The 14014-nt window shown below is 35.3% G+C and overlaps 1 protein-coding gene across 2 annotated transcripts in view; it reads left to right on the top strand.

The window, feature by feature from the left end:
- Positions 1–14014, top strand: part of tln2b (talin 2b) — a 152956-nt gene that overhangs the window by 67885 nt on the left and 71057 nt on the right. For both annotated transcript variants that reach the window (XM_082159833.1, XM_082159834.1), the window contains exons 5-12: positions 617–769; positions 989–1131; positions 5215–5342; positions 5617–5680; positions 6897–7001; positions 10619–10774; positions 12698–12799; positions 12944–13020. In XM_082159833.1, the coding sequence (XP_082015959.1) occupies positions 617–769; positions 989–1131; positions 5215–5342; positions 5617–5680; positions 6897–7001; positions 10619–10774; positions 12698–12799; positions 12944–13020 (928 nt within the window). The remainder of the gene's footprint in view (positions 1–616; positions 770–988; positions 1132–5214; positions 5343–5616; positions 5681–6896; positions 7002–10618; positions 10775–12697; positions 12800–12943; positions 13021–14014) is intronic.

The raw sequence follows: 14014 nt of genomic DNA, 5'->3' as shown, positions 1-14014 counted from the left end.
GTCTGTCTGTTTGTCTGTATTTGGTATATCAGTATTGGATGTTTAATTGTGCATGCTAATTTTCTTTTTTACATTTAGATTAACGTTTTTATCTAATGCTCTTAAAAACTAATATCTTTATCACCCACTTTATCTAATAATCTTTAAAAACACTAATAATTTAATAACAATTCATTTTTAATACTGTACTTTACATTATAATATTGTGAAGCCTAAATTCACTTGTAGCATTTAAAATGATTGATTTTAGTTTTTAATGTTTTATTTGTAATTTATTTAAACTAAATAGTATACATTTCTAATATCTGCCATTTATCGGTATTTGTCAGAATTGTAATATCTTTGCATCACTAGTAACAAGTAAACAAAATATATTTTTGTTGTTCTCATCATTTCTCATTATGTGTATTAGTTTTATTTCCCTTAAAAATCACATTAAAAAAGGAATTTCTTTTCAGATTTCAGATTTTTACAACCAGGCACAAAGAGTAACTGTGTTTTCAGAATTTCCTTTAGGCTTAATGATATTTGTTTTACTAAAGTTTCCCACAAAAACTGCTCAAAATAGACTGGAAGATTGACAGATAGAGAGTGCTGATGATCTCGTGCTCCACAGGAATCACTAATTATGAGGAGTACTCACTGATCCAAGAGCAGGTGGAGGAGAAGCGAGAGGATGGAATGGGAACGCTGAAGAAAGACAGAACCCTCCTGCGAGACGAGAGGAAGATGGAGAAGCTGAAAGCCAAACTTCACACAGATGATGATTGTGAGGCTCCTGGCAACTGTGAAAAAAAAACATTTGCAAACAGAAACAAACCTTCCTGCCAGATTTACACACACAGTCCAAATATTTTACTGATATAATAATTGGTATCATAGCCCCACACACACACACACACACCCCACCCCCCCATGTTGGTAATATACATAATTGAAAAAAGAATTATGTTGCTAAGGGTAACAAGGCCAAATGTTCGATTTGCAGTGAACTGGCTAGACCACAGTCGGACATTTCGGGAACAGGGTGTAGAGGAGAGCGAGATACTACTTCTACGAAGGAAGTTCTTCTATTCTGATCAGAACGTAGACTCTCGTGATCCAGTCCAGCTCAACCTCCTCTACGTACAGGTAAAATAACATTTCTGTCTATCACTCGCTTTTTTTGCTCTTTTTCTATTTTTCTTTGTCCATCATATCCTGTCAGGTTCTCACAAAAAACAAAAACAAAACAAAAAAAATCTGCGAATCAGATCATATTTGATGTGAAATTTAGGCAAGGCAAGGCAAGTTGTAATTTTTACATTTTTTCACCAATGTTTTTAACCAATGAGATTTCACTGTGGGCGGAGCTAGAATTTTTTTCATTTGATCTTATTGTCTTTCATGGCAGGTTATGAATAATATAATATAATATAATTGGCTTGTGAGTTTTAGCAACAGTTCTTCACCCTGACACCCTTTATAATTATTGATAAATATAATAATCTTTTTTTTATTGACTTGTTGTTATTCTCTTTTATTGACAATCTGTCTGTCCTCTATCTGTCTTTTTTTGGCTGGTTTAACTGTAATGCACCAGTTTGCCAAAACCTCTTCATCGCCACCTGCTCTGACAATTAATTAATTTCTCAGAGCCAGTATTGCACAGACATTTAAGTGTTTAAATGTTGTCATTTTAGTTTTATGAAAGCAGTGAAATAGTCCTTTGCACTTATGAATGAATTATTGGTCAGCCTAGAAGGCAATGCGCATATCTTCACAGCTGCTGATTTGTCGATTTGTCTTTTCCTCCCCATAGGCAGTATGGATAACATTTCCCTCACATCTCTTCCTAATTAGGCACTTTTTTTTCTTCTTTTTTTTTTTGCAATGCAATGCAGAATCCACAAATAATCAAAACATAAATCTTTTTTTTTTTTTTTTTCTGTATGGAAATTTGAACCAGTGAGATTTCATTGTGAAATCTTGACAAAAAAAAACACTCTTTGTTTTGATGGTCTACTTTACTGAATATAAGTAACTTTGCAACCATATGTCAACTTGTTCTACTTACCCAAACTCTAACACCTAACCCTAACCCAACAGTCTACTAGTACTCTAATAAGAGTTATTTGGCATGTTGCAAAGTTACGTATAGTAAGTAGAGTGTCTAAAGTGGACCATCGAAATAAAATATAACCTTATTTTATTGCATCATGCTTAGTTTACACATGCTTTATATAAATATAGCAATGCGTGTGAAATTCCAAAAGTCATGGAACATATTTTAGGTTTATTATGTATCTATGTGGGAATGCAGCAAAAATAATTATCACAAAACAAAACAGATAAAATATTCTTAACCAGGAAACTGAAATTTATTGTGTGATGTTTTATTGCGTCATGCTTCGTTCACACATGGTCTTACATGTGATGTTGTCACACATTCCAAACCAAACATATTTCGTTTTCTCTCTGGTTTGAGTCATAAGGACTAGTGTCACAAAATGGCCAGCGGGTTTTCATGCATACATGTTTATGTATGTAAGTGTGTGTGGGAGTAGTCTAGTGCAAATGTGTGCGTCCACTCAAGGAGCTCTGCACTAGTGCGTGTTTTCCCTCAAGGCCGTGAGGCTGTTGTAGAAGGCGGGCCTCTGGAGCACATGGTTTGCTGCAGATGCATTAGTGTGTCTGCCTGAGGAGTCCAGAGCAACTGCCCGCTGACAAACACGCACATACTCAGTCACCTGCACTTGTTAGCTTATATAAAATAATGTATAAGCACTTATTACCTTGTACTGTATATGGTCAGTGTATCTGGGTTTGAATGGAAAACATGGAAAATAAATGTCTGTATCCTTGTAATTAAATGTTTGTTTAAAATATGTCCAATTTTCACATACATACATCACTTTGAAAATACTGTGGCAGTATCATGTACACTGGAATTATGATTACATGTGCTTAAAAATACATATACATAAAATATGATATTATTACAACACTACCATGTTCAGAAACATGATGGTACTGTGGTTATCATATTCATTTTAGCATATTATAGTATGTATATACAGTAGTACTACAAGATATTTTTTATGATAACCATGGTATTAGCATGGTACATTTGTTCAAAAAACATAGTATCACAGTTTTTGTTTAAATAACATAGTTATACCATGGTACTTTGATATATACTGAGGTGCTATCCTCACAACTATGTTCTATGTAAATGAAGAGATGTCATATCGCTCACAAGTTCAGTATGGAGTACCACAAGGCTCAGTACTAGGACCGTTACTTTTCACCCTGTACATGCTACCCTTGGGAGATATCATAAGGAAGCATGGCGTTAGCTTTCACTGTTACGCTGATGATACTTAACTCTATATTTCTTTGAGCCCTGACGAAACTTACCAATGCAAAAAATTAACAAAATGCATAGTTGGTTTTAATTATTGGACCAAAAACCTCTGCACGCAATAACCCAAAATACTGTCTAACATTTGATGGCTGCTCTAATTAAGTCACGTTTCTAGCATCTGTAAAACCACATTTTTCTGTCTTAAAAATATATCTAAATATGCTCTCATGACAAAACCATGGTATTAGCTTGTTACCATTCCCAAATACACAGCATCACTACAGCACCTTGTCAAAAAACATAGTTATTAACATGGTATTTTTCTAAAATCATGTAATGTCATGAAACTTTGATATTTGTTTATTATGTACCTAAAACATGGTATTTGCATGGTTCTTTGAAGAGTTCCATGGTACCTTATACATAGTCAAAATACCATTAACATGGTACTTTGATTATCATATTCATGCAATGTGGTTCTACCATGTCCAGAAACATGGTATTGACATGCAAGAAGAATTGCATGGTATTACTATGATACATGTCCAAAAATTGGTATTGGTATTGGTACCTTGGTATTTACATTGTATTCTACAGTGCTTCGGCAAATAATACCGTGGTACCTTTTGTAAGTGATGGATACAGTTATTTTTTTGTATGTTCGTGCTGTTGAATTGGTGCACATGAGTCAGGACACACACATATAGAGTAACACTTCTCCTCCCTTTCCTCAATCTCCCTCTGTCTCTCTCTTCCTCTGTAGTAAACACACACGCCCCCGTGAAATTCTCTGACATGGTGCCACACACACCCACATACTTTGAGAAACAGAAGAGCGGCGCTCACACACATACACACACAGACCGTTACACATGTATGCGCTCAGGAGTGTTTGGCAAGCTGAAGGGGATTTCTCTGCTCCGTACTGGGGGTGTAACCACGTCGTATCTGAGTTTGTCATGATGAGTTCCCATAAACCCTCACTGACTGTATCTGCTACTGTTACCATGTTGATGTCATCTGGGAGCGATGCGAGATGATTGGTGGGTGTCCTGAGGGCGTCATCATAAACATGAACTTGTTTATGATGATGTAAAACTTCCATGACCTCATTCCTCATTCACACTCAAATGTCTGCCTCTTTCCTTTTAATTAGTTTATCCAGATTGTTTGAAACTAGACTAATAGACGCCACTTATTTTGTAGATACTCACTTGGCGGGTGTGTAGGTATTGTACTAAAATTTGGTGACACTTTAGTTTAGGGTCTAATTTTCACTATTAATTAGTTGCTTAGTAGCATGCTTATTACTAGGATATTGGCTGTTTATTAGTACAGTAATTAGTACAGTAAATAGTTTATTGAGGCAAAATTCATAGTTAATAGTTAGTTAATAGAAAGTATTGGACCCAAAACTAATGTGTGACCTAAAATTTTTCTCTAAACTATACTCCGGTGTATATCAGGAGACACTCGAACAGATGGGCTGCCGCAGGCCGTCTGTAATATTAGACTGCACTCGGTGTCACCACACTGTTTTATTGAAACATTACATTGTTCCAAACTCGTATGCTGTAATTTTATTGTCGAGCTCAAGAGGAGAATTCTTTAATGAATCTTCACCAAACAGTTTTCCAAATAACAGGGTTTCCTTGTCAAAATTCTCAGTCAAACCCCTTAAACTAAAAATGTTCATGAAACGGAAGTTGTGATCATCTTTTCTTCCCTATCGCGAGGTATGTCTGAGTGAAACGCCCTTCTGTAGCAAGAACAAATGCTGGGCGGGACCACACACCTTCTGTAACATCTTTGTTAGCACTCTTATTACATTCTGTAACATCTGCTCTTGTTTCCTGTCTCTGATTCAGGCCAGGGATGACATTCTGAACGGATCCCACCCCGTGTCCTTTGAAAAGGCCTGCGAGTTTTCTGGAATTCAGGCACAGATCCAATTCGGTCCCCACGTGGAGCACAAACACAAGCCAGGATTTTTAGAGTAAGACCAAATGCCCTGTAGCTGCGGTATCATATGCAGCCCATTCAACACTGTCACTGTAACAAGCACACAAAACACACTCTCTCCGTTGTTATCTGATTACATTTTAGACACTTATTTGTAAGAGTTCTGTGATGTCTGGAAGCCTTAAGAATCGGTGTGGGCGTACGTTATGAAGATGTAATTCCCGCCAGGATGACCTCATGTGTTTTGTTTTGCTCTGAGGGAAAATGTTTGTGTAGTATGAGCGTAAACATGAGAAATGTATTTGCAGCCTAAAGGAGTTCCTACCAAAAGAATACATCAAGCAGAGGGGGGCGGAGAAGCGAATTTTTCAGGTACGTGACCCTCTGTCGACTTTACTCCAGGAAAACATAATAATAGGCCCTCTCCATGATAAGATACTGAATACAGCCTGCAACCATTACATTTTCAAAACATGGTCAGTAAAATGAGCTGCTTAACCTTCAAGAAAATGTGGATTCCAGGAGGTCAAGCTAAATATTAGATGAATGGTTTAATTTTATGTGCATTATATGCGACCCTGTTACTAATATTTATAACAAATCTAAATACTGTTGTTGTAGTTGTTGTTTTTACACTGATTTGTGTTTCCCCCCTAATTTTTACTATCAAGTTAATATCAACATTTGATTTTCTACAAAATGTAAATTCTACATTCTAAATTCTAATTCTACAAGCGAATGCGTAACAGGGTTGAAAATGAAGCTTAATTTAGGTCTGGGATCAAAGCTTGGTTTGTAGTTATTGATCAATTTTCTATCAATAAAAAGACAACAAATTTTGTTTCATTGATTTTCTTTGTTTAAAAAACTTGGGTAACAGGGTTGAATGTTTGAGTTGACAATAGCTGTAAACATTACAATAGTTATAAAGAGATCCAAATTATAAGTGTTATATAAGGCAACATATAGGATATATCTAAGTATTATGCTTTTGGTTATTAAAAAGAGATAATGTTAACACTTTAAAAATAAGGTCTCATCTGTTAACAAAACTAACAATGAGCAATATATTTTTACAGCATTTATTAACCTTCATTAATTAGTTAATGGAAATGTTTACATATATACATTAAGATAAATGATGTTCAAGTATTGTTAGTATTGTCATTGTTAGTTCATGTAAACTAATATAGTTAACCAATGTTAACAATTAAACTTTATTGTAAAGTTACCAAGACAATTAATTACTTTTTTTTTTATTAAAATGGTTTTACTTAAATGTACAGAATACCAAATCTGTATAGATTAAGATAATAACTTAAAATTATTTTAATCTAAGATAATAGCTTGTGTATATATACAATATATGTTTATTCTCTTTATTCAGCTTGAGAAAGGCCTTCTGCTTTCTGACATTAAATGTGTTTTACCTTGAAAACAGAAACGAGAATTATTTAGATCACACAAATGTAAATTAAAACTTGATTAACCTGATAATGCAAAAGACTAAGTTGGATTGTAACCAAAAGGTGCCTGGTTCAAACCCCATAATGGCCTGGAAATGTTCTTGATCTATTCTCCTCACCAGGATCACAAAATCTGCGGTGAGATGACGGAGATCGAGGCGAAAGTCAAGTATGTGAAGCTTGCCAGGTCCTTACGCACATACGGAGTGTCGTTTTTCCTGGTGAAGGTGAGTATTAAAAAGTACGAACTCTAAATTATGATTGGACGAGTCATGTTTGAAGCCTTAAAATGCAGATAGACGGTGTGTGCATGTAGCCAGTTAATATTACACAACAGAAAGATGTTAAGATTTATTATCCTTGTATTTTTTGTGCCACACAATTTTTTTTTTCTCTCATCACATTCAATTCAGACTGCAAGCACACAAGTCGAGTAAAATGTCATTTCTTTTGTTATGGCGCAGCTCTGAATAGAGATGCAGGAAACACTGGAATGTACAATAAACCAGCAAACAGAGTGATCGGAAAGATGATTAAATAATTCATATTATCAGTGCTCTCAGAGAATACAATCGCAGACACAAAACATTTGCAAAACACATGGGTGTTTTCTTCAACTACACATCAACTAAGGGTTTATATCTTTTTAAAACTAACTAACCCCTTCTCCCACACCCCCTATTTTGGCTAATGGGGCATAAATGACATATCCAAAATAAAAAAGTTGATGCTCATAAGTAATTTTGAATAGACGCATAACCAACATATATGAGACTTTACAGTTCAAAGGGCCCAATTTTAACATTCTAAGCGCATGGTCTAAATCTCAGGGCGCAAGCACACTTAGGGCATGTCCGAATCCACTTTTGCAAGTTTAACGAGTAAAAATGGTTGGTGGTCTAAAAGGGTTGTCCCTATTCTCTTAATGAGTAATGGGTGTGTTTTGGGCGTAACATGCAATAAACCAATCAGAGTCTCATCTCCCATTCCCTTTAAATGCCAGTTGCGCTCGCGCCATGGCGGATTGCTATTTACATGGCAGAGTTTGCAAGCAGAAAAACTGAACGCTTCTCTAGAGAGCAAACGCGCATTGTGGACCCACCTATAGATGCATTTTACTAACGCGCTCTTTAAATAACAAAAAAAATAATTCTGCGCCATTGACTTTAGACCAGGTTTCTGCTCCCTCAAAATAGCTAGGCGCCAACAATGCGCCAGAACACACCTCATTTTCAGACCAGCACGCCCATGGGCGCACATATGGGAGCAAATGCATTTGCTATTTAAACAATGTGGTGCAAGACGTGAAAATGATAACTGCGTCGGGCTGAAACTAGCGTCGCATGCCGCATTGCGCCGGGTGTAAGATAGAGCCCCAAGACTCAGAATTACTCAGACTGTTATTAATATGGAGATATATAAGCTCAAACATAAAAACAAAAATATTAATATTATCAAAATATATTTTAAATGTATAGAAATATGATATGGTTATAGTGTAGCTACTTAGAAACACAATGATGCTGAAGCCACAAGTGTGGTCATGCTTCATTTCAAATGTGAGGATGTTATCTCTAAATCCATGATTTTTATGAAACATTTTCTAAGATCATGTCATGTGCGTTTTTAGAGAAGGCTGATAAGATGCTATAAAAATATTTTATTGTCCTGTAAACACCCACTTGTAGTATATTGTCTAGGTCTGGTGTGGCGAACCTGCCCCCAGTCATGTTTCTATTGTTCTCACTCGACAAACCTTTCACACCTCTGACCTTATCTTCATTATTCTATTGTTTGTATTCAGCCATATTAGCCCTTATTCTGGCATCATATGGCTTGCCCATCTGCACCACTTTGATCCCACTATACATTAATAATACTAATATATTATATAAATTAATCATATAGATAAGTACTGTCTAATCGATTAATCGTGATTAGTCTCATCTAACATGAACGTTTTTGTTTATATAATACATATATATTTAGTTTATATATATTATATATATATATATAAAAAAAAAAATGGACTACAGAATGCTGCAATTGACAAATCATAATCAAGTATTCAAGAGAGCCTTGTAATTAATGTTTGGAAAGTAAGCCTGTGTATGTTTATCCATATACAGGGTTCTTAGAAAGTGTTTTCATTTATTCCAGTTCTGTTTGTGTTTTTTAAGACTATTAAGCAGTTTTAATCTGTACGGCACACAGAGGAAGATTTACAAGCCGCTCACTCAAGGATCAGTTTCAGGTCATTAGTGGAGTGTTGCTAAGTGCCCGGTTTCAAATTAATAGGGCCTAACAATAGATTGCACTGCATTGAATTATCAAAAGCACCGCACCGTTCCTGACTGACGCAGACGATTAGACAATGAACATTTACCAAAAAAAAAAAATCTATATTTACTCACGTTGCATAAACCTCACCCTTGAAAAGCGATGTCAATTGTGCATGAGGGCCCTAAACAATATCAGCGGGTCTTGCTGTTATTTATAATTCCCTCTTATCAGAGGTTGTTATTTTCGACCCTCAGGTGAAAACAATAGTCCTGAGATGTTCGGCACAAGAGGTCATTTAAACGTTTAGTGTTGTTATTATGTATTTGTGTGGCGGTCCGAGCCATCTGGCAGGATGCCATTTGCAGGCAATTGTTTTGGACCGTGTGTGTGTGAGAGAGAGAGAGAGAGAGAGAGAGAGAGAGAGAGATAGTAAAAGGGAAATGGCAGAAAGCACCATGGTCAAGTGGCACATTAGCTTTCAAATGAGATGTCAGTATGCAAGATTAGGATTGCCATGCTCTAAATCATAGAATGTTGAATTAGTATGCCAAAAGTGCCTGGATAATGTTGTGAAAATATATTTATGCACGTTTGTTTTGGGGCTACTATTAACTACTATTCTATGTGAGCCTCTTTCTGATCCTCTAATTCGGTATCAAGGTGCAACTGTATGATTTTGTATATCAGATTTCACACATAAGTCGCCATGACCGCTATTAAGGAACAAAGTATCTGGAAACCATCTAATTTGAAGTGTCTTTTTTTTTTTTTGTAAGACTCTTGAATGCAAATGAGTCAATTCACATGCATCTCGAATCATAAACATCACTTAAATGTCAGTTAAATGCTGTTCTTCTAACATATCATCAACATCAAATAGACATTTTGGTGAAGTATTGTATGTGAGCTAACAGAGTATTCCAATAATTGCATGCTGGATTACTTCAAAACTACTTCAAAACCTAGTGAGATTACATGACAAGCACAGTTTTCTTTACCGTGTTGATGTATTTCCTGTTGAAACAGGAAGTTTAGACAGAGCATATCGAAGAGCTCCATTTCTTTAAACAACCAATGTGTTTTAGAGTGGTCACAACTGTTGAAATTTTTGCCACATGCAAATTGGAGACAAGTGGTATCAGGGGGCGGGGCATTCTCATTGTAAAGAGCATTTGATTGGGCGAAAAGCACTGTAGTGCAGGATGAGTCATCAGTAATTTTCACCAGTTTACCTTGAGCAGAAAGACGAAATTACTAGACTTTTAAAAGAACATTTGCTAAAAGTACTTTTTTGATTTTTTTATAGTATAATATAATATTCCAGAGGGCCAGTGCAGTATTTATTTTTCAAACATAGAAGCGAATAAACAATCCATTATTCTGCTTAGGGAGGGAGTTGCAATAAGGACATTAAACCACATAGAGGGTGACACTTCTTTCAAAATGAATAATGAGTAGTAATTATATAAATAGAGAAATAAAAAGTCATTAATCAACATTCCATTGTATATTTCAGTCCTCGCCACACAATACACAAACGCCATGTGTTATTTTTCAACAGGAGAAGATGAAAAGCAAGAACAAGTTGGTCCCGCGTCTGCTGGGCATTACCAAAGAGTCAGTGATGAGGGTGGATGAGAAGACCAAAGAGGTGGTGCAGGAGTGGCCCCTCACCACAGTGAAGAGGTGGGCGGCTTCACCCAAGAGCTTCACACTGGTACGTTATTCACTCCATTTAACATGAGTCACAGTGTGATTGGATTGTTCCTTTGACTCTTCAGTCACTTTATCTGCCTATATGTTCACTACTGTATGTTTATTTAGTTGTATATGCAGTGGCTCCTATAATGTATTTGGTTTGTATGCTTAGGGCCAGATTTACTAAACATGGCAAATTAGCGTGAGAGCGCAATCCTATATAAGCTCAGATGGAAGCTTTTAAGACATGCTTTTTTGGGGCGGTAAATAATGGCGCAAATACCAGTAAACTGACTAGCGCAAACCTTAGTAAATCACTTTGTATGATTAATTTAAATACTCTCCTCCCATAAATGTTGTGTCTGAAAGGGAAACTCCTACAAATGAATATGCAATAAAGTCAGCCACAAAAATAACTGTTCACGCCTTTTCAGTAAATCCTTGTTTTTAGTAAATCCTGACTAGGGTTGGCGCTGGCGCAAGCTGTTGGTAACTCTGGCCTTTAATATTGTCTGAATGCCATTGTCAGTATCTGCAAACTAATGTTTGTTAGTGTGACTAAAGTGTCCAAATACTTTTTGGGCCCATTGTATGTTATTTTGTACTTTGTATTTATATCATATTAAACACAAAATGAAAATAAAATGTAATATAATATAACTTATAATAATATTATACATGTATATATTAATATATATTGTTTCTATATATATATATATTATCTATATAATGTTTTACCTTATATTTAAATATTAATAAAAAATATATATAATATAATACATACATCAATTTATATATACTGTTTGTTATAATATAATAATGAAATATAATACATACTATATTATATAATAATTAGATATACATATATTGTATATGTGTGTGTATGTGTATATATATATGTGTGTATGTATGTATGTATGTATATATATATACTCCATTTATATGTTATTAATGTAATTACTAAGCACTGATGCATTAATAGCATTGATAAGAAATGTTTAATTCAAATCTACATTTTTTTTATTTTGGTTTATGAAATATAAGTGTGGAGTAATTTCTAATTATATAAACCAGCATGAATCCAGCTTAATCACTTTAAAGACTTAGAAAATAGAACAGAAAATAGAACAATGGGGGGCAAAGATGAAAGAAATTAAAGTTTGCTGCCTTGGAGTGTGTTGTTCATTTATCATTCTGATATTGAATGGAATTTTGACATGGCTATGCTTAAAGGGTTAGTTCACCCAAAAAATGAGAATTCTGTCATTAATTACTCTCCCTCGTGTCATTTCCAAACCCGTAAGACCTTCATTCATCTTCAGAACACAAATTAAGATATTTTTGATGAAATCCGAGCTCTTTCTTTCCCTCCATAGACTGCAATGTTATTACCACTTTCAAGGCTCAGAAAGGTGGTAAAGACATCATGAAAATAGTCCATGTGACTACAGTGGTTCAAACTTAAATTTATGAAGTAACGAGAATACATTTTGTGCGCACAAAAAAAAACTAATTAATTCAACAATTTTCTCAAACAATGTTGGAGACTGACACGCAAGAAGCTGTATCGGTAAACATTTACCGCAAAGAAACCCTTGGATGGAAACCTGGCTATATTGAGCTGTATTGCCAGTAACAGCTAATGTCATTGTAAAAATATTGTTGTTCCTTTAACGTAATAATAGGTTGTTTTTTTTCTTGAGAAAATGCCGTAGTCCTCTTTTACATGAGTGTTTTAACCTTGCTTTGAGATGTGCAGTTCTGCTTCACCATTAAGAGCCACTTATAGCATCTCATGTACGGCACTTGTGCTCCAAGGACAGTTGGCTGACTTCCTGTCAGCTAAAATAGAAAGCACACATCTACACCTTACAAGAAGACAGCCTTGATGTGTGCTTCTCATATCTGATATGTATGTGTGTGTGTGTGTGGCCTTATGCAGGATTTCGGCGAGTACCAGGAGAGCTATTATTCCGTCCAGACCACAGAAGGGGAGCAGATCTCACAACTCATCGCTGGATACATTGACATCATCCTTAAGAAAGCAAGTCACTGGCTCTGCAACACATGAGAATTAAAGGGGCAGTTCACACAAAAATGTTGTGATTTTTTTAAATCGCCACAAAGATATTCCATAATTTTTCCATTAATTCACTCAGACGTTTTCCTTGATGTTCTTATTTTACAGAAACAGAGTAAAGATCGGTTTGGTTTGGACGGTGATGAGGAGTCCACCATGCTGGAAGAATCCGTATCCCCCAAAAAGTCAGTGGAGATGTCTTGTTCTTGTCCCATGATGCTCTGTTTTCGGTCTTTCTCATTCAGAATTCATTCAAGTCACGCTTGTTGTGATTGCCTTGTGATTATAAATGTTGTTTTGAATCAGTGCGTTTCATTTGTATTCGACTGATAGTGTGTAACTGAGGTTTCTAATGACGTTGGAGGAGACGCTCGGGTTGCACGCTGCCGTTTTTAATCACAAGATGGAGACGTATTTTTCTCTTCACTGAGAACACGAGAGAGAGATTATTATTTCCACAAAAAGTGCAAGTGCAAGGCGTCATTTTAAGATATCAGGTTCCTGGAGGAGAGAAATAGTGAATGTGTGAATATTTCCCTTTCTACATTTCACTATTTCTCAGCCGCTCACTAAATTTATCTTGGTTTATGTATTTAATAAAACGGCTGCCTTATAGTTTGATAAGTTGCTTTTTTTTAATAGTACATTTCTATAAGATTTCAAACATTCTACCAAACAAGTAAGTGTTTAAGTGTTAATAAATTACATCATATCATATCAAGGTAACAGGGTTGACCGTTTTACAGTTTAATTGACTCTTTACTTTAATTTGAAATTTACTCTTTTAGTCAGTCAAGATAATTTAAATGCTGATATTTCTACAAATATCCAGTTGTGAGTAATCACGTGTTTACCGTAGAAAATCATTGCAACAGGGTTGATTGTTTAATTTGCCTTTACAAGCCTTGTGCTCAAAGTCGAAGTCAAACCACAAAGTAAGAAAGAGCAATTCATTCAGATATTTCTTAATATCCACATTTCAGTTTTCTGAAATTTACTATACAAATCATGATAACAGGGTTGATCATTTTATTTTTACTTCCAAGCCTTTTGCTCAAGGTCATGATATTATAAAGAGAATATTTCTACAAATTATTTCTATATGCAGTTTTCAATAATCAGTTGCTTACTTTACAAAATCTTGGTAACAGGGTTGACAGTTTGCCATGTAATTTAACA

This window comes from Leuciscus leuciscus (genome assembly GCF_965113295.1).
Source record: "Leuciscus leuciscus genome assembly, chromosome: 25".
NCBI classification, from domain to species: Eukaryota; Metazoa; Chordata; class Actinopteri; order Cypriniformes; family Leuciscidae; genus Leuciscus; species Leuciscus leuciscus.
This window is presented reverse-complemented; position numbering and strand designations above follow the sequence as displayed.